The 20345-nt window shown below is 55.6% G+C and overlaps 1 protein-coding gene across 3 annotated transcripts; it reads left to right on the forward strand.

Annotated features, from left to right (window-relative positions):
• The first annotated feature begins 8828 nt into the window (after positions 1-8828).
• IRF5 (interferon regulatory factor 5) lies at positions 8829-20006 on the forward strand. Of its 3 annotated transcripts, none has more exons than XM_068550092.1 (9): positions 8829-8917; positions 14133-14338; positions 16319-16508; positions 16945-17009; positions 17526-17559; positions 17738-18007; positions 18230-18622; positions 18712-18830; positions 19134-20006. In XM_068550092.1, the coding sequence occupies exons 2-9, from the start codon at positions 14144-14146 to the stop codon at positions 19377-19379; spliced, it is 1512 nt and encodes a 503-aa protein (XP_068406193.1). In that variant the 5' UTR covers positions 8829-8917; positions 14133-14143; the 3' UTR covers positions 19380-20006. The 3 variants fall into 3 exon arrangements, with proteins under 3 accessions (XP_068406193.1, XP_068406194.1, XP_068406195.1); XM_068550093.1 differs by having other exon boundaries at positions 17786-18007; XM_068550094.1 differs by lacking the exon at positions 17738-18007.
• The last annotated feature ends 339 nt before the right edge of the window (positions 20007-20345 follow it).

Raw genomic sequence — 20345 nt, forward strand, 5'->3', positions numbered from 1 at the left:
TAGGTAGAAGCCTGAGGTAACCATGGGCCCAGGGTATGCTCCCAATTTCCCCATGAGAGTCCTCCCTTCCCAGTGGCTCTGGTTTCTCTCCTCTTGCCCCATGTCCCCACCACCCTCTGCTTTTTTCTGCCCTACTTCATGCCCCAAAGCGGCTGACCTGGACCTGCATGACACAGACTCCCTTGGCCTCTGGATTCTGGGTGGATTTGGCTAAGGGGAGGCACTGGCAAGAAATAGGAGGGTGGGAGAGTGGAAGAGGTAGAGCCCCCAATCTCGCACAGTCGCAGGTCCTGGAGGACAGCCACTCTGTGGGTGGTGACAGTTCCCTGCTGATGCTAGGCCTTGGCTGCCTGGAAGTTTCACAGTGGCTTTCGTAATCCTGTTCACATCTCTGCAAATGTTCTAAACTTGCCTCCGTTTATCTCCACCTGCGTCCTGCCACAACCTTGCCTCACACGCCTCTTACCTGCAGCCACCCACACCGAGGGTAGCTCCTTTTTCTGTGTCCCTGGGGCAGTCAGGGAGCCTGATAGAAGTCATCAAACCCCAGAGACAATACTCAGCCTCCTGCGAGCGGGAGGAAGTCAGCAGAGGTATAGCAGGACAACCAGGGGAAGAGCCCAGAAGATCCAGGCTGGAGGGAGGGAGAAACGGAGAGGGTAGGGGTCAGGTGCCACCCCTGCCTCTCTGTGATGACCTGTTCTTTTGCTTTTCTTTTTTAAATTATTTAGAATTTTTATTTAAAACTTACTTAAAGTGTTCTTTAAGGCATATTTATATTATATCGGTCTTTTGCTTGCATTAAAAGGAAACCACAACCTAAATAAATTTGTTAAGTTATTCCTAAAACGTCTTGACATTTAGAATTTGGATCTTCTGAATGGCTTTTTAAATTTTTATTTATTTATTTATTTATCTAATGTATTTTTTAAAACATCTTTATTGGAGTATAATTGCTTTACAAGGGTGTGTTAGTTTCTGCTTTATAACAAAGTGAATCAGCTATACATATACATATATCCCCATATCTCTTCCCTCTTGCGTCTCCCTCCCACCCTCCCCATCCCACCCCTCTAGGTGGTCACAAAGCACCGAGCTGATCTCCTTGTGCTATGCGGCTGCTTCCCACTAGCTATCTATTTTACATTTGGTAGTGTATATAAGTCCATGCCACTCTCTCACTTCGTCCCAGCTTACCCTTCCCCCTCCCCGTGTCCTCAAGTCCATTCCCTACGTCTGCGTCTTTATTCCTGTCCTGCCCCTAGGTTCTTCAGAACCTTTTTTTTTTTTTTTTTTTTTTTAGATTCCGTACATATGTGTTAGCATACGGTATTTGTTTTTCTCTTTCTGACCTACTTCACTCTGTATGACAGTCTCTACTCTAGGTCCATCCACCTCGCTGCAAATAACTCAATTTCGTTTCCTTTTATGGCTGAGTAATATTCTATTGTATATATGTGCCACATCTTCTTTATCCATTCATCTGTCGACGGACACTTAGGTTGCTTCCATGTCCTGGCTATTGTAAATAGAGCTGCCATGAACATTGTGGTACATGACTCTTTTTGAATTATGGTTTTCTCAGGGTATATGCCCAGTATTGGGATTGCTGGGTCGTATGGTAGTTCTATTTTTAGTTTTTTAAGGAACCTCCATACTGTTCTCCATAGTGGTTGTATCAATTTACATTCCCACCAACAGTGCCAGAGGGTTCCCTTTTCTCCACACCCTCTCCAGCATTTATTGTTTAAAAATTTTATTTATTTTTAATTCACATACAATGAAATTCACTCTTTTTAGTGTACAGCTCTGAGCTTTGGCAAGTGCAGAGAGTTGTGTGACTATCACCACGATCAAATCAAGATGCAGAACACCTGCCATCGCTTCATGCTGCCCCTTTGTGGTCAGCCCTTCCCCGCAGTCCCACATCCACCCACCCAGCTCTGTTCTCTGACCCTATGCTTTCTCCTGGGCCTGTTCCTGAGGAAGAGACAGCTGGGGAGCGGGCAGCTTCTCTCAGGGGCCACGATCATTCTCTGGCTCGTACACGGGCCACATTTTCTATACAGACAACATCCCGGGGCCTGAACATGAGGAAGAAGGCCCCTAGCAGCCAGCTCCCTCTCTTCTCCCAGTGGAGAGCATGTCAGGTGGGCAGCTGGAGGTGGGGGGATAGCCCCAGGGAGCTCTGGACTGGCAGAGTGTGGGATCTGCATGATTCCCTCGCTCTGCCTGCCCCAGGGACTCAGTGAGGACAGCTGGCCATAGTGAGGCTGCCACCCAGAACCACCAGAACACAGGATGTGCTCTGGGAAGTGGCTACTGCTATGTTTAAATTAACGTCACTTCTTCTACTGTGTGCCAGGCACTGGGCTAGACCTCACCCCCCCACTGCTGAACAGCAGTTCTTCGCTGCTGACAGTATAGTATTAACCCCTTGTGTAAACAAGGACACTGAGACTCAGAGAGGCCGAATGCCTTACCCAAGGTCACACAGCTGGGACCTGAACCCAGGTCTGTCTGACTCTAAAGTGATCAAATATCACTCGTGGTCAAGTTCAAATCCCAGTGCCTCATTTAACTAATTGTTGTGTGCCTTTGAGTAAATTGCCCAACCTTTCTGAACTTCAGTGTCTTCATCTATAAAATGAAGATAATACATATCCCTACCTTGTACAGTTGATGGGAGAATTAAATGTGACTCCAGTGTTTGGTGGAGAGTAGGTTACATGTTAAATTCTGTCATGGGTTGAATTGTGTCCCCCCCAGATTCATGTGTTAAAGTACTAACCCCCAGTACCTCTGAATGTGACCTTATTTAGAAATAGGGTCTTTGCAGATGTAATTAGTTAAGATGAGGTCATTAGGGTGGGCCCTAATCCAGTATGACTGACGTCCTTATGAAAAAAGAGAATTTGGACACAGAGACATGCACACAAGGAGAGCAACGTGTGAAGATGAAGGCAGAGATCAGGGTGATGCTTCTTCAAGCCAAGGAGCACCAGAGATTATGCTAAGAATACAAAGAAGTAAGATGAGTAACTCACTCAAGTTTGCAAGGTTAGGAAGTAACTCAACTCGCTTCTTTGTAAATGGGGATATGTGCGAATGATGCCCACGTCACGGTGGCTGGTTGCGACAGTTAAATGCAGTAATGTATGAAAAGTGCTCAGCGGTATCCTGCATGTCTCAGGGGCTCATCAGTATTACCTGGCTGTATTTGCTCCTCCAGCCAGCCCAGCAGGTGGCCTGCCTCTCCAGAACACCACGCCCCATTCCAACAGGGCCTTCACCAGCCTGGCGGTGCTTCTCCTGGCTCTTCTCTGTAGCTTGGGATGGGCTGTCCCTCTGCAAGAAGCCCATGGCCTACTATCTTTCCTGACCCCCGTGGCTCCTGAACCGCAGGAGGACGCAGGATTGAGCACACTTGCTCTCTAGACGGCCGAGTTCCAGGTGGACCCAAGATCCCTGGGCTCACCGCCCTCTTGCCCAGTCCTCTCAGGCACTCCCCTGATGTGTTACTGCAAAGCAAAGCTTTTGAAGTGAGTTAGCGGGTGACGAGGAAGCCCCCATAAGTTCTTTCCTACCTGAGCAGGTGTCCCTTTCTTCTTCCCATCTCACCCCAACCTCCACCCCCGGTGATGGCCCCTGGACAAGCTGTCAGGTCATGTCAGCCTCCCTGCAGCTTTGGAAGTGCTGCTCCAGGAGAAAGGGAGGAGAATAGGCTGAAAGAAATCAGGGAGACTGGTCCTCAGACTGGCACAGATCGGTGGAGACTCCTGGGTCCTGCATGCCCACCAGCACCCTTATGGCCCCAGTCGGCCTGGCACAGGGGGCCTGGGTGAGCATCAGAGCTCCAGCTGGCTCCTGGCTTGGAAAACTGTGAAACACTGAGATTCCAGGACACTGGCCTGGTCAGAACTCCCTCCAGACTCCCCTCTAGCAAGTCCTGACACCCTCCTTCTCTAGGAGGACCCAAGAGAGCAGAGTAGGTCCTGATCTAGGAGCCCCCCGGGGTCCTTCAGCCCTCAGGGCTCTCTGCTTTCTTGACTTTCTGCCCCCAGCTTCAGAGGCCACAGAAGCAGCAGAGCAGCCTGGGGGTTCCCCATCTGGGGCCCCCAGGCCTGACTCCTACAGGGCGGTAGCCCTGGCCCAGGGGTACCTGGCTGGCAAGAAGCAAACACCTGTTCCCACAGCCCTGTTGGCTCCTGGCCCCCAAGAGCTCCTTCCCCTGCCTCTACCACATACATGACGTCCTCAGGCCACAACCCCCAGCCAGCCCACCCCTTAGGAGGCCAGGGAGGGGCAGCTGGGACATCCCCCTCCCATGGTGAAGTGTTGAGAGGCCACGTGGGACGAATATCATGCCCCCTGCCCCCTCCCATAACCTCACACTTCACTCCAGGCCAGAGAGTGCCTCCTCTGGACTCCCAGAGCCATCCCCAGAGTCCCCTCCCATCCAGGGTGGTTCTGTCATCTTTCCACCATCCTGAGGTCCAGATGTGAGCTGAGAAGAGCCCCCCCCCCCATGCCCTTGGGCTGACCCTGCCATCCTGGACACAAGTGAGTCCCTCCTCCTTTCCCACCTTAGAGGCACAACAGTCCTGCCCCAGGGGTGATCCCGAGCCCTCGTTCTAAGTTGCAGGGGCTTGAGATGAATCTGGCTGATAAGCCACGGGGCCCCCTGCATCCCACATCAAATGACGGGTGGTCCTCGTGTGTCTGGATGGGATCCCTCTCCCCGGTGGGAACACCTATGGACTCTGGGCTTCAACCAAGTCTGTTTGGGACAAGAGAGGACTCTGAAGTCCACAGCTGGTTCTTGCGGGACTGGGGTGGCCTCCGTCCCCACAAAGCAGGGGCTCAGCCATTCCCACTGCAGGAGCCCTGGAAGACTGTGGTTTCCAGGTTGGACTTCCTCCTCTTCCTTTTCCTCCTTGTCCAAGTGCTGCATGCTCTCAAGTGAGTCCTCCAGACAGGCGGGAAGGGTGGAGGCTCTGGCCCCAGCCCCTTCCTTGATAAAGCCCAGTACTGGGGAGGGAAGTGGTTTGAGCAAAACACTGAGCTAAGCAGATTTTAGGAGTGTCTGAATCAGACCAAGGGTAGTTGCGGGGGCAGAGTGGGGAGATGAGGATCTGGGCAAGAGGCATCCTGGTGTCGGGGTGGAAGATACAGGTGGGGGAAGAATCAGCAGAAGGACCAATGACGACTGCACTGAGAGGCAGGGCAGGGGCGAGGCAGCGCGGGGTGCGGGAGGGTGCTAAGACACCGAGCTGAGCGAGGAGCGAAATCCCAGGGCATTTATTTACAGTGGATGGTGAGAAACCCAGGCAATAGTGAAACCTCAGGATCTGAGAGTTTAAGTAAAGAAGACATGCAGAGACTGGAGTTTCTGAGGCGTACCTGAGGATCTCAGGGATGGCTGGAGCTCTGGGTCCAAGGTCCAGAGCAGAATCCGTGGGAAAGGGGGTGGGAGCCAGATTGCAGAGGATTAGGGAGAGGAGAGGGGCTGACCACGAAGGAAAAGGGAAGTAGCATTTGTTCTCAACAAGGTTAAGGGAACACAGAGCCAGGACCTGGGATGGACAAGGGTGGCTGTGTAGCTTCCTGGGACTCAGGCCATTTGAAGAGATAGAAAGAGTGCAGATTTGGAAGGGGGTGGGGTGGGATAAGAGGTCTAGAGGCGTCTGCGTGACACTGCTGGCCAAGTGGGGGACTTCCAGCTCACACCTCAGAATGCTCTGAGGAGGCAGCATTTAGTAAGAAAGGGGAAGGAAGCCCCAGCTGTGGCGTCCTGGGCATCGGTAGCAGTGAAGCTACCACTTTCGCGTGTCAGACGTGGTATTATGTGCTTTACAGGCAGGAGCCAGAGTGGCCATGTAAAACCCTAAGTCAGATCATGTGGCGCCTCTGCTCTGACTGTGCAACAACCCATGAAGCGCCCCGTCCCCCCAATTTTGTTACTGAAGCATTTATTGTCTAGCTCACTCCATAGAATGGGAGCTCCAGGAAGGCAGGGTGTTTAGACGAAGTAGACTCTGGTTCGCCGCTTTCTCCTGGTACGTAGGAGGCGCTCACTGAGCATTTGTTAAATGTAGGCCTCACAGTCCATCTGTGACTGTGATGTTATCATTCTCACCTTACAGGCAGGAAATGGGGCTTCCAAGAGAGTCCGAGCTTTGCTCAAAGTCACACAATTCCCGAGTGGTAGAGCCAGGGTGTGACTCAGCCCTGTTGGAGTCCAGAGCCCAGTGTCTAGCCAGCAAGTTCCCAGAAACGGGAGGACATCTGAGGACCAGGCCAGCCTGGGGAAGCCCGACAGCCCAGACTGAGGAGATGGGTCTCCTGGATGGGAGGTACTGCGGGCAAAGCCAGCTGTCATCTGCCCAGGCCTGTGTTGAGGGGGGCAGGTCCAGAGTTGGGAGGGGGTCTTGTCCAGCTGCCTGCTGGATCTCCACCTTCTCTCCCCACCACTCACCCTGAGCTTCTTTCGGTTCCTTTTGGTGATGTGGCTCCCCCATCCCCATACACAGATACACACTCACGGTGGCTTCTACAGGAATCAGGCCTCTCACCACACCCTCAGTCTGATGCCCCGGCCAGGGGAAGTCGGGGCAGGGGCTGTCTCACCACTGGGAATAAGAGGCCTGGATACACATCTCTGCTGAGGCTCCTGGGGCTGTGGAGGTCGAGTCTGCTCGTTCCCCGTGTACCCCGGTCCCACTGCGGGGGACTGGGAGTGATCACATGGGGGTCACCAGTGTAGTCTCACTTCCCCTTTGCTTGCACTTCACCATAAGACAGCATCCAGAAGCAAGGGGACCCTTCAATTTTGGAAGAGCCTGAGTGATGCTCTCTGTCCTCACCCCTTCCTCCTTATGCCATGTCTATGGCCCAGAGTGGTTCTTGGTTCAGGTTCCCCTGGTCTGGGGAAGGCAGCACCCAAGCCGAGTGGAGCCCCTGCATAGCCCCTATCCTTGGAGCATCACGCCAATGTTGCGATCTCAATAACATCACCTCCCTTTTACCACAGGGAATGACAGTCACACGACCTGCCTAAGGTCGCTGAGCTTGAATGCAGCAGAGTTGGATTGCAAGCTCAAGGGCAGTGCCCCTTCTTCTACACACAGCCCCCGAATGGTTCTTGACAAAGTTCAGAGACCCTAAGGGTGGGAGGCCTCACCTGAGGACACGGGATCGTGGGGAGGCAGAGTGCAGAATCCTAGTCTCACGCTCCCTTAGGCTGTGTGTGGTGCAACTAACAATAAAGGAAGGCTCCTCTTGACTATTGCTCCAGATATATTTTCTAGTCCAACATAGAATACTTTCTATTAAGCACAACTGACCTCCAATGAAAAAGGTTCGTATTTTGGGGGCAACCATTTTCAAGTAAATAGCAGTTTCACATTTAAAGAAAGAAATACAAAACAATCTCCCTATCCTCATTTTCTGCATCCACACTTTAAATTTTAAAAATATAAAAGAGTGAAAGAGTCAGCAGATACAAATAATAAAATACATATAATTATATTCCCTTTTATATTAGGGCTATACAAGAGAGGGGGAGAGGGAGAGAGATGCAGGAGAGAAGAAAAACAGACAACACATAAAGAGTCATGATAAAGATCAGGGGTAAAGACCAACCTAGGTATTCCTGCAGAGATGGAGAGGGGAGGGGAAGGTCAAAGTTCTGATTCATCAACTAACTAATATGGCTGTATTTGTTTAAAAATACAGGCTCTAAACTTTAAAGGGCAAATAGTGTTTTTTAGAACTTATGTATTTTAGTTTCTACCTAAAATTTAATCAACTGACGTAAATTTCCTTCGTTTAAAAAGATTTTAATTAAAAATTACTATAGAAAATAGAAGACGAAAAGACAGGAGTGGTCCCTGAGTAAGCTGATTCCAGTGGGAATCAGACATTAAAATCCTAAGTGAAAACCAGCGAGGACGAGCCTCAGAGGTCGGGAACCTGACCTAGGAAGGGAAGTCAAGGTAAGCTTTCCAAAGGAGGTGATGCTGAAACAACATTTGAAGACGAGCAGGAGTTCCCAAGCGAAGAATGCTCCTGAAGAGGGAACAGGATGTGTGAAGGTTGAGGCCAGCGAAGAGGCCCACTTGTGGAACCGAAAAGCGTTCACAACGGCAGACGGGTAGTCAAGATAGCGGTGAGTGAAGAGGTGGGACAAGCGACCAAGGAGCTGACCCTGAGAGGCCCGGAAGGTGATCAGGGAGGGGACCTGGGGCAGGCAGGTGCGAAGGTTGAGAATTAGAAAGGAACAGAGTAGCCTGAGGATCCCTGTCTGCAGGCACGTCGTGAAGGGGGTGTCTGAGTCTGGGTGCCAGCGACCCTCGGCTGGGTGCCGGCGACCCTCGGTAGAGTTCGCAGGCTGGCGGGCGAGGGCCGGGGGCTGTCTATCAGTCCGCCCCACCGCGCTGGTACGTGGCTCGGTTGATCGCCAAAGTCCGCACCGATCTTGAGCTCCCGGAGGGACAGGCTGGGAAGCTCCCGGGCCCAGCCGAGCACAGCGGCAGGGTGGGGTGGGGGGCTAGGGGTGTCGAACGACTATTTCGCGCTTCCCGGTTGCTGAAGGAGCCCAGTAGTCAGTCCAGGCTACCTCGCCGCCTGGCGTCTCCCCCAGGCCCTGGGCTGCAGGGGGACCAGCCTGGCCCGAGGCTCAGCCCGGCCCCTCGGTCGCTGGGTCTGCGCGGAGACCCCACGGTGGCTTCGCGGGGCAGGGCGGAGCGCTGCCCGCGCACCCAGGCTCGGCGGCCTCGGCCCAGGGGCGGGGGCGGTGATGCGGAAGTGCCGGGAGGGCGGGCGGACAGACAAGCGCGGCTCCGGGAGGGCGCAGTTCGGCCCCACCGCCTGGCCCGTGCTCCCGGGCGCAGCCAACCGGGCGCACCGCAGACAGGTACGTCCCGGCTGCGGCGCGCTCCTCTCCGCGCCCGCGGGGCACCCGCCGGCGGCGGGCGGGGGACCGGAGCGGGGCGGGCGGGCGGGAGGGGTCAGCGCCGGCTTCTCCTGGCGCCCGAGCTCGGTGGGGGTACGCGGGGGTGTCGCGTAAGGCAGGGCGCGCCCCGCCGTTCTGGCGGCCTCCAAGATGCCTCCTACGTCCTGATCAGCGTGGGGTGCCCCGCACCAGCAGCCTTCGTCCCGAAGGCGCCCGGGGAGCCCGGAGGCGCGGGCGGCGCAGTAGGCACTGCTGCCAGGGGCGCCAGCTCTGCTGCTTCTCTCCCTTCGTCTCGCCACCGCCAAGGATGGGCAGCGCCCGGGCGCCCGGCTTGGGCCATGGGAGGGGCAAACCCCGATTCCCCCTTTCTGTGCACTCCGATCCCTCTTCCCCTGGCACCTCTCATCCTTTCGAGTAAGAGAATGAGTTTTAAAAAGGTTCATCCTCCCTGGATCTTAAGGCCAATGGCAAGAATTGGGGCAGAGAGTGTGTAGTAAGATGGTGTCAGGCTGAGGCGCCGGCCGTCCTTCGACTCGTGGCCGAGAAAAGAAGGCGCTGACCCTCCTCTAACAGAGAGGAACCACGGGCGCGATACTTCTTAGACTAGTTTCTTTACGGCCTTCCCCCGAACTTAGAAACGAAACAATTAAGAGTCTAAAAGCGGAGGGAAAGTGAGACCAGCGTGACCGTGATGCGGGATAGGAGATGATGAACACCTGCGCCGGGGTTGTCTCCGCGACCCCAGAGCCGCCGGATCCGGCACTCGGGAGCAGGGGCGAGGGGGACTTTCCCGGCCACGCCGCCACCCTGGGCACATCAGAGGGGGGACGAGGGCGGGGGCGCCACCAGCCGGAGAAGCGTCCGAGAGGCAGACCCTAAGCCAGCGCCCCGGGCGGGGTAGGGGGGTGGTGGTTTCGTGGGCTGGCCCAGGAGGCGCGGGCAAGCCACCCGGGGAGCACTGGCGGGGGCGGTCCAGAGGGCCGGGCCGGGCCTGGGTTCCACGAGCGCCCAGACCTGGGACGAGTGACCAGGACCAGTAAGGACGAGGACGGGGCCGATGGAGGAAGCTAGAGGCCCTCAGGAGGGGCAGCCGGGCCAGAGCAGAGCTATCGGGCTAGGGCGCTCGGGCTTCCAGCAAGTCAAGAGAAGCTATGGGAAACCACCCTTTTTTACCTAAAGGGCCTATCTTGGGGTTTTCCCCCTGCGCCTTGGCCTTACCCCACCGTGCCCCCGAAATGAAGCCGAGAAAAGCTTCTTTCGCCGCATCAGCTGCCCCAGAGCCTCAGCTATTCTCAGGGTGTGGTCAATTCACCATGAGGGGGCGGGGCTTAAGGTCTTGCCGGGGGCAGGGAACCCCTTGCCTTCTCCAGGAGCCTGGTGTGGAGACAGTGGGGAGACGTCTGAATCAGATAAACTCGGGAGGTGCAAGGGCTTGCTGATCTGCCCACTATTGGGGGCTGCAGAGCTTCCTCCCCTAGGGGGTCCCTGGTGCCCACAATGTTCCAGGCTCCTCTGGTGGCTGGCTCCTGGGACTTCAGGAGATGTGGGGCCTCCCCCCCTCAGGAGGAGCTCCTGGCTGCCCCTTCACCTTTGGGGGCTTCCTCGGGTCCTCAACAGGCCACACCTCCTTTGATGTTCCCATGGAAGCACTTCCGCCTTTCCGCTCTCCAGTGCTCAAATCCACAAGGCTAGGTCTGAGGGCTGCAGACCGGCTCAGCTGTCAAGGAGTCAGGGCAGACCCCCTGACTAGCCTGACCTCTGATGGAAAATCAAGTCCTCCTCCCAGCAGCAGGTAGGGGCTGTAGGATGGAATTTCTCAGCGCTGTGCTATAGCTTCTGGGACACCCTGGGAATCTGGGCTACTGCTTCTACGTGGAGGGAAAGTAGGGATGGAGCACAAAGGCACTGAAATTCGGAACTCCTGGCATTGGGATAGTCTGAATCAGATCTAAGCCTGTCTCCCGGTGGGAGGAAGCCTCCTTGGGGAGCTGATGCTGAGCCTGGTCCTGGTGCACCTGGAGGCAGGCAGACCCCCTGTGGCTGAAGACACTTCTGTGGCATGCTGGACAGACTCTCTCTTGGCCCTGGTCAGGCTTGTCATGGGAGGCTCTCTCCACAGCCCCTCCCTGTACTGCTTGAAGGGGTTGCACCTTACTGTCAAGAGGTCAGAGTTATAATTTCAAGACCTTTGTGTTGAAGAGCAGTGTTGGCCCAGGCCAGGCAGTGTTCCTCGCCCTGACTTCCTTCTTGCCCTGGGCAGAGGACACGACCTTTCTGGCCTCCCAGCCGCACCACCTTTGGCACAGCTGCGGGCTGACCATGTGTGTGGGTCATCAGGAAAGCTTGCCTTGTCCTCTGTGTCAACAGAGCTTTCCTCTGTCCACCTTCTCTTAGCCAGAATGGCCTGCTACTGGTGACTGCCACCCCTCTATTCTAGGACCCAGGCCTTTGGGAGGGTGGGGATGCTACAAATACATATTGGGTGAGGTTCTCCGGTGCTGTGAACCACACCGTGTACAGTGACTGCCAGCGGGCTTGGGGGGTGGGGGATGGGCTACAAGGTGAGAGATTGAGAATTTGGTCTGGGGGACCCAAATGTGATTTTCTCCACATCCCTTCCCTCCCCCAGCTCACAGTGAGTCAGGTTTCCGAGTTGTCCGGTCTGGCCACTTTCATTTCCCTTGGGGCTGGGTGGAGGCTAGTGCAGAAAAGGGAACCGAGCCACCCATCTTCTGAGGCCTGGGGGCAGGGCTGGACGCTCTCCCACCTTCCCGGTCCCGGCCCAGCGCTGGGCACTGCTCTGAGGGGAGGCCTGCAGATGAGACTCCTTAGCGGCGTGGAGGTGGCACTTAGCTGCCACTACCCAGCAAGGTACTGGGGCAGGGAATTTCAGGGGAAATTCCAAAGCAGGCCTGGGAGGATGGGGTGTGTGTGTGTGTGTGTGTGTGTGTGTGTGTGTGTGTGTCCCAGTGCAGGCCAGGAAGCCCGCCAGAGCTTGTGTACTCCCAGAAACCGTTGCTCCCAGCAGCAGTCCGGCCTGTGGTTGGGTGGCTTTAGCTGTTGGAAAGTTCTTCAACCTGGGTCTAGTCTGTCTCAGTGGAGGCTGTCTGGGTGTTGACTTCAACCCTAGTCTCTTTGTCACACGGTGGTACCTCTCATTCCCACCCCACTGAGTGTTCACTTCACCTACCCAGATACCCCATTTCCTTCAGTCATTCCTTCCCTGACAGGCCTGCCCCCCTGAGACCCTCACCTGCATCACAGCCCCTGCAGCCTTCCTCTTGGGTCTGGTCTCACCCTTGAGTCAGAGGACGATCCTGGGGAGAGCAGGGCTGGTTGTGGGGCGGCGGTGGGGGGAATAAACAGCTGGAGGACAGATGCTTCCAACATCTGGTAGGTATTTCTCAAGTCCTATTTTGGTCCACTGAATGGCAGGGTGTCCGGGAGGGGGGCGAGTGGTGAGGAAGAAGAGCAGGAGGCACTCCTGCCCTCGAAGAGGTCGCCCACCCACCTGGAAGGTAAACAAGATGGGGAAGAGGCAGTGCAAGGCTGAGTAAGAGCCCCAAACCACTCACCTCAACGGAGAAGAGTTCAGGACCGCCCATGGCACTCTGGAGAGGGGCATGTGAGTGCTGGGGGGCCCACCCCAGAGGCCAAGTGTGGGTACCCTTGTTCCAGGAAGCACGGCCTCTGGGAAAGACCCTGGCCCACCCCATCCTCATTGCCACCACTCCCTCTCCATTACTTGTGGAGCATCTTGTGTGAGGGACAGTGGTACCAAGGAAGTGGGAGAGGAGCATGGTGCCGGGGCAGTGTGTGCCCTCTTACACACACGCTTGCACACCCACCTAACTCACATGTGCTCAGAAACTAGAGCCCTGGGCGGGAGGCAGCCTGATTTCTCATCGTGGCTCAGCCCTTTGTTCCTTCCTTGACCAGCGACAGAGTCCCCTCTGAGTCTCAGGATGGGGGTCTATGATGGCTCGGTCCTTTCTGTCTCTGACCCTGGCTCACAGGTTAAGGGCAATGGCAGGGGAGAGACTACCCAGGAGTGGAGCGGGGCAAGAGGGGGCTCAGGACAGTGAAGAGAAGTTTCAGTCCTGGGTCTGGAGAGGGGCTGGCAGGTGGAGGGAAGGAGGCAGGGGTTCCCTGTGGCCAGCTGGCCTCTGACAAGGGAGGCGGAGACTGCGGCCCGGGGGGTGGCACTCACTCCAGTGGGGACCCTGCCTCTGTGGATCCCACAGCACAGGGCCTGCAAACATAAGATGCTTACTAGGTGCTGCTGAATGAATGCATGGTTGGTGGGAGGAACCAGAGTCTAGGAATTGATGGCTTGAAAAGGGTAAGTTCTAAATTTGGTGGCGGCTGTCCTTGCCAGTGATGCAGGCGGTAGAGGGAGTTGGCTGATGGGATTTCTCTCAAGCTGTCCAGGTCAGGGGAGGGTGGGAAGCTTCATCCCTGAGGGAAACTGAGGAAGAAAGGAATCTCTGAGGACTGGGTGGGAAAACCCTCCCTGACTCACAGGTTCTACCTCTGTCTTAGCCGGCTTTCCTAGAAGGTGGTTTGGTGAGGGGTTCTCTGGAGGAGAGGGAGGGAGCAGGGCTGGGGCAGGAAGAAAGCTAAGCCAGGATGTGGACTCAGCTGGAGGCTGGCTTCAGCCCGAACCCACGAGGAGCCTGGAGCGCACATTTGCTCCACCTGAAGCCAGGGGACCAGCCTTCTGTCCCCGTGTGTCAGTCACCCACTGGCTGTGGGCTGTCCCCCCAGTGTGGAGGGGTGGGCCCGGCCCGGGAGTGAGGCAGCCGAGGGCGGTTCTCTGGCGACCGGCGGCTCTGTGCTGTGCCGCCCTCACAGCAGCTGGGGAATTGATGCCCTGCCTGGCACGGGGCGTCCGGGTGGGGCACCCACAGCATCCACTAGAGCTGTACACCCCCTCCTTCCTTCCCCCCAAACACAAAGCCCACATGCAGGGACACTGTGACAGGAAAGCTGGTGGCTGGAGAGGAGAACTGACTTGAGCACCTGGATGGACGGCAGTGACTCCGGCCGCCCGTGCTGGAGGAAGGGAAAGCCCTAACGGCCCCGTGCCTCGGCCCCCCGAGCGCCCCCACGTCCCCTGCTGCAGGGAACGGCCAGCTGACGTGCTGATGTGCTCCCCCTCTGCTCTCTCCGGCAGACGCCTTTGCCATGAACCAGCCTGCCCCCGCTGCCCTTCCTCCGCCCCGCCGCGTACGGCTGAAGCCCTGGCTGGTGGCCCAGGTGAACAGCTGCCAGTACCCGGGGCTTCAGTGGGTCAATGGCGAAAAGAAATGCTTCTATATCCCCTGGCGCCATGCCACGCGGCACGGCCCCAGCCAGGATGGAGATAACACCATCTTCAAGGTAAGCCCTGGACAGGCGTACTGCCTGGACCTCTGAGGCCCCCCTCCCTAGCAGAGAACTCCCTCTACATCTCAGGCTGGCCACTCTCCTAGCTGCCTTGCTGCAGGTGACCCCAGGCCTGGGCTAAGGGGCCGCAGGCATCATCACAGTGCACATCTTTCTAACCTGATCCCCAGAGCACGGTGAGGACTGAAGGACCCCCCAGGAGACCTTCCTGTAACTCTTTCTCTTCCTCCTTGTTCTTGTGTCATTTTCATCACACGTGAGTGCCTGTCCAGGGTGCACGTTTGGTGTACACATACGCTAAAAGAAGACCACAGAATTCCCCCTTAATCTTAATACTAGGAGGTAACTACTATGAATATTTTTTGCTTGCGTTTTCAGTTTTATGCATGTGTGTGTATATGAAGTGTAAACATGGAATCAAACCATAGATTCTGTTTTATAACCTGTATTTTTCACCCAACATCAGGACTAGCTTTCCTCTCCAACAAATGCCACAGCACCTTTAGTGACCACTGAATGTTCCATTGGAGGGGTAAGCACACTTTAGTCACCCAGTCCCAGTTTTTGGACACCTCAGGTGGCTTTCAGGGTCTCTTGTGTTGAAGACCACATTGCCATGGACGCCCTCTAAACTCTTACCCTTGGCACATCTTAAATGATTTTCTTTGGGGTTAGTTCCTCGTTAAACATTTCTGGGTCAAAGGGAATGCTTCGTTTTAAAGCTTTGGCTATGTATTTCTTAGTCTTTGCACTTGGTATTTTTACCTTTTCAAGGTTCCTTTCAAATCCATTTCTTATTTTTGAATAGGTAACATGGTCACACAATTCAACATTTAAGAAGTGCAAAATGGTTAACAGCAAAAAGTCTCCCTTATGGGAGACTGTCCCCCAGCCACCCAACCCCCTCCTATGGGGCAATTAGTATTATCAGTTTCTTGTTTATCCTTCCTGAGAGATTTTTGTGCATATACAAGCAAATATATACCTATTCTTTCCCCAACTTTTGACAAAAATGGTAGATGTTTACATACTCTTCTGTACCTCATTTCTTGAAGATTACAACATGTTAGTATATCAAAACTTCCCTGTTTTTTTTTTTTTTTTCTTGCTGCCCAGTATTCCATTCTATGGGTTGGCCATAATTTAACCAGCTCCCATTAATGGACATTTAGATTATTTGGGGTCTTTTTCTTTTGTAAACAGAGCTGCAGTGAATAACCTTGTACGTGCAAACTTTTGTGTGGATGTTTCTGCATCCGTAGGATAAATTCCCAGAAGTCAAATTGCTGGGTTAAAGGGCAGAAACATTTGCAATCTTGATATCAACCAAATTGCCCTCCAAAATAATAATACCAGGAGTTCCCTGGTGGTCTAGTGGTTAGGATTTGGCACTTTCACTGCCACGGCCCGGGTTCAATCCCTGGTCGGGGAACTGAGATCCCGCAAGCCGTGCAGCGAGGCCAAAAAATAATGATAATTATAATAATACCAACAGCTGAAGTGTACGGAGTCCATCCCGAGTGCAGACACAGTTCAGAGAGCTTATGTGCATTAGCCCTGAGTCTTCACCGCCACACTGTGAGGTAGGCACTGTGTTGGGGAGATCAAAGCAAAGAGGGGCAAAGTAACCCACCCTGGCACACAGCGGGTGGTGGCAGATTCTGGATTCAAACCCAGTTCTGCTCCAGATCCCATGCTCTTATCCACCATGTTACCCCATCCTCCTCAGAGATTGTACCTATTTGCCACCTTAGGACCAGTGAGTACAATGCCCTTCAAAGCACCTAGATTTCCTTTAGCTTGTTGGAGCCCCAAGGGACTGGCCTCCTATCTCCCACCTTGCAAACGGACACTTGGGCTCCACCAGTGTGTCGCTGAAGGTTTCACCGCACAGCAGCGACTCCCACTGGCCAGGAGGGGCTTTTGTGAGGGGTGAGGCTCTCTGTGGTCACCTGTCTTGTCTTTCTGACCTAGGCCTGGGCCAAGGAGACGGGAAAGTACACCGAGGGGGTGGATGAGGCTGATCCGGCCAAGTGGAAGGCCAACCTGCGCTGTGCCCTTAACAAGAGCCGTGACTTTCACCTCATCTATGATGGGCCCCGGGACATGCCGCCTCAGCCCTACAAGATCTACGAGGTCTGCTCCAATGGCCCCACTCCTGCAGGTATCCTGTCTGGCCCTGTGTGGGACACCTGGGAGGCTATGCAGGAAGGGCCAGGGGCCCCTCCAACGAGCAGTGGTCGGGGGCATGCTGCTAGGTCATAACATCCAGGGCTCCCAGGAGTGGATCATTTGTGAGGCCAGGAATGGCTTGGCATGGACCAGGCCCCCAGGTTTGTCTTCCTCAACCCATCCTGGTTCTTGGCTCTCGGCTCCAGTGAATGTAGGTCGGGTGGCCCAGGGAGCAGAGTGCCGTGGGGTCAGGGGCGTCCCTAGTGATTGCTGGTGGCTGTGCGGCCCTTCACTCACTCTGTGTTTGGGCAGCTCTGGGCAGGGGGAGAAGCCGCAGCAGGAGCTGCCACATGGAGCCCTGGTGGCCTTCCTCCTCCTCCCCCACTGAACTCCCTTCCTGTCTTTCTTTTCTCTCCCTCACTCGGCAGAGTCACAGCCCAGTGAGGATTACACTCTCGGTGCAGGAGAGGAGGAGGAGGAGGAAGAGGAAGAGGTGAGCTCGGGGGCCGCTCTTCGCAGCATCTGCCTGCGCTGATGCGGTGGGCCTTGCTAGGGTGTTTCTGCTGTCCTACTCCGCTGTAGGATGGAGCAGTTCCATTCCTCTGAGAATGGAACTGTTTCTGCAGCTGTTTCTGCTGCAGCTCTGTCTCTGCAGCTCTTCTCTGAGTTTCTTCTCTCGGGATTCTGGAGACAGGAACAAAGTCACCACCTTGAACCTCCCTGGGACTTTGTTGGTATAAAGCATGCTCACACATGGTCTCACCCTCAGCAGTTGGGGCTTAGTAGGTATTACCACCTGCAGAAGGCGGAAACTGGGGCACTGAGAGCCTACTGACGTGCTTGGGGTGGCCGAGCTGGGCCTGGAGGCAGGGTCTGGCCTCGCCTAAGCGGAAGGCCAGGGAATTGCCTTGTGGGTCTCATTCTTTAGCATCAGATCAATTTAATAACCTGTCCTCCCTTCTCTCTCTCTGACCTCCTCCCTCCTCCTTTGCCTGTGTCTTCCTTTCAGCTCCAGAGGATGTTACCAAGCCTGAGCCTCACAGGTGGGGCTGGGAGGCGGTGTGGTTGGGGGTTTAGTATAAGGAGGAGCTGCAGGTACCACGGGTACCTGGGAGGGGGCTGAAGGGAGGCTGGGGGGTGGCCCAGGGCTGGGAGTAGGTGGGCCTGGGAGGCAGCTCCTGGAAGTGGCATTGAAGCTTTGTCCGCCGCCACCTTCCGTAGAAGCAGTGCAGCCCGGCCCCCCCATGGCACCCTATTCTTTACCCAAAGAGGATGTCAAGTGGCCACCCACTCTCCAGCCGCCTGTGGTGCTGGGTCCCCCTGCTCCAGACCCCAGCCTCCTGGGCCCTGCCCCTGGCAACCCTGCTGACTTTGGGGAGCTGCTTTCTGAGGTCCTGCCGAGCCCACAGCCTGGGACCCTGGCTGCCAGCCTGCCCCCAACAGGCGAACAACTCCTGCCCGACCTGCTGATCAGCCCTCACATGCTGCCTCGTAAGGACCCCGGGGGGCTGCGCAGGGAAAAGCAGCGCTGGGAAGGTGGAGGATGACGAGAACAAAAACGCCCACGCCAGTCCCTGCTTGGGTGGAGGAAGGAAGTGGGAGAGCTGACGATGGCCTGGCCATGGGGCAGAGAAGGCAGAGAAAGTCAGTGGGTTGCAGAATGGGGAGGCATGGGGCTCACGGGCGGGGCGGGCCTGCCCCTCTGCCCTGCAGTGACCGACCTGGAGATCAAGTTTCAGTACCGGGGGAGGCCACCCCGGGCCCTCACCATCAGCAACCCCCATGGCTGCCGGCTCTTCTACAGCCAGCTGGAGGCCACCCAGGAGCAGGTGGAGCTCTTTGGCCCTGTGAGCCTAGAACAAGTGCACTTCCCCAGCCCCGAGGACATCCCCAGCGACAAGCAGCGCTTTTATACCAACCAGCTACTGGATGTCCTGGACCGCGGGCTCATCCTCCAGCTACAAGGCCAGGATCTGTATGCCATCCGCCTGTGCCAGTGCAAGGTGTTCTGGAGCGGGCCCTGTGCCTCTGCCCATGGCTCACACCCCAACCCCATCCAGCGGGAGGTCAAGACCAAGCTCTTCAGCCTGGAGCATTTTCTCAATGGTGAGGGCCCCACGTCGTGTTCCTCTTGGTCTCCTTTCATCCAGGGGCATGGTGCCAGCCTCTGACTAAGGGTCTCAATTTCAATGCAGAGCTCATCCTGTTCCAGAAGGGCCAGACCAACACCCCACCACCGTTTGAGATCTTCTTCTGCTTTGGGGAGGAGTGGCCTGATCGCAAACCCCGAGAGAAGAAGCTCATCACTGTACAGGTATACTCCCACCCCCCACCCCCCAACTCTGCTTTGGTTTGAATATTGGGGAATCCTGGGGCTAGGCCCTTGCCCCAGGGTGGAGGCGCAGGGCCCTCTGGGTAGTGTGAACTCAGTGATCAGAGTTAATCAAGGACCAGTGCTGCCCACACATAAGCAGCCTTTTTATGAAGTAGAAGTTGGTGCCCCGTCTTCCTGGTGGATGCAGCCCACCACCCGCCCCCTGGAGGACGCCCTCATGCACAACTGGATTGGACAGCCCTGCCAAGGTTCTCCCTGTCCTTTCTCCTCTTTGCCCCCCAGGTGGTGCCTGTAGCAGCTCGGCTGCTGCTGGAGATGTTCTCAGGGGAGCTTTCTTGGTCGGCTGATAGCATCCGGCTACAGATCTCAAACCCAGACCTCAAAGACCGCATGGTAGAACAGTTCAAGGAGCTCCATCACATCTGGCAGTCCCAGCAGCAGCTGCAGCCTGTGGCCCAAGCCCCTCCTGTGGCAGGCCTCAGTGCTGGCCAGGGGCCCTGGCCCATGCACCCAGTTGGCATGCAGTAATGAGGCTGCAGACAGTGACTGGCCCAGGCTTCCAGGGTGGCTGTGCAGACTGATGTGGAGGTGCGACGGCCTCAGTGGGCACCTGGTGGGCGGCAGGGTCCTATCTCTGGGTCCTCTGGAAGTGGATCTGGGTCACGAATAAGAGGGAAAAGAGGCCCGAGTTCCAGGTTCTCCTCAGAAGCTGATGGAAACTGGAAGCCAGTTTTGCTTTGAGGACTCTGTCTTCCTGGATATGCCTCTCCTGGGCTGGCTGTGGGGGAACTGGGGGAACTAAGCCATCGGCACCAGTGAGGAGGGAAGGAACTCCCCCCAACTCCAGGGGGCCTAGTTGTACAGAGGGAGTTGCCCCAGAGTGACGCATACTTGCGGTTGCCCCCATTTCTTCTGGCAAAAAGAGCCAAGTGCTGTGGGTCAGGTCTCCCTGGCAGGTCCTCTGCAGGGCATGGACCGGATATTGGGGTTCCCTAGCTTGAGCCCCACTTCCTCATCTTCCTCCAGAGATAGAGATGAGCACTTGGGTATTACACCAGATACTTAAGGCTGGCAGCTACCTCCCTTTAGAGTCCAAGAACCTGGGGTAGAAAGTGGAATTTTACATATTTTTGGATTAATAAATATTAAAAAACAGACTCAGCTATTATTTTCCAGTACCGGTTGCTCCCATGCTATCCTACTAGACCATATGTTTCATACCAGCTGGCCCTCTTTCCCCCAGCACCTGCCCTCCTGCTCTGGGGCCGCTGACACAGGGAGGGCTTGCCTTCCAGGCTGATGAGTCAGTGGGGCCTTCATAAGCACTCAGGCTGGCTGGCTTTGCTTTCCAGAAGGAAGCCGGCTGAAGCAAGGGCGTGAACTTTTAAATGTGTGCAGAGTCTAAAATCCTGTCCAAATCAATTCCCATAATAAATGGTGAAAAAGGAAGGGGTGGATTTCAACTAGGGACCATTACAATCTGTTACCCTCATG

The sequence above is a fragment of the Eschrichtius robustus genome, chromosome 8, assembly GCF_028021215.1.
Source record: "Eschrichtius robustus isolate mEscRob2 chromosome 8, mEscRob2.pri, whole genome shotgun sequence".
In the NCBI taxonomy this organism is placed as follows: domain Eukaryota; kingdom Metazoa; phylum Chordata; class Mammalia; order Artiodactyla; family Eschrichtiidae; genus Eschrichtius; species Eschrichtius robustus.

Coding starts and splice junctions, on each gene's coding strand:
- IRF5 (XM_068550092.1), top strand. CDS start 14,144: ATGAACCAGCCTGCCCCCGCTGCCCTTCCTCCGCCCCGCCGCGTACGG. Junction 16,509..16,944: donor CAATGGCCCCACTCCTGCAG/GTATCCTGTCTG, acceptor CTCACTCGGCAG/AGTCACAGCCCAGTGAGGAT. Junction 18,623..18,711: donor CCTGGAGCATTTTCTCAATG/GTGAGGGCCCCA, acceptor ATTTCAATGCAG/AGCTCATCCTGTTCCAGAAG.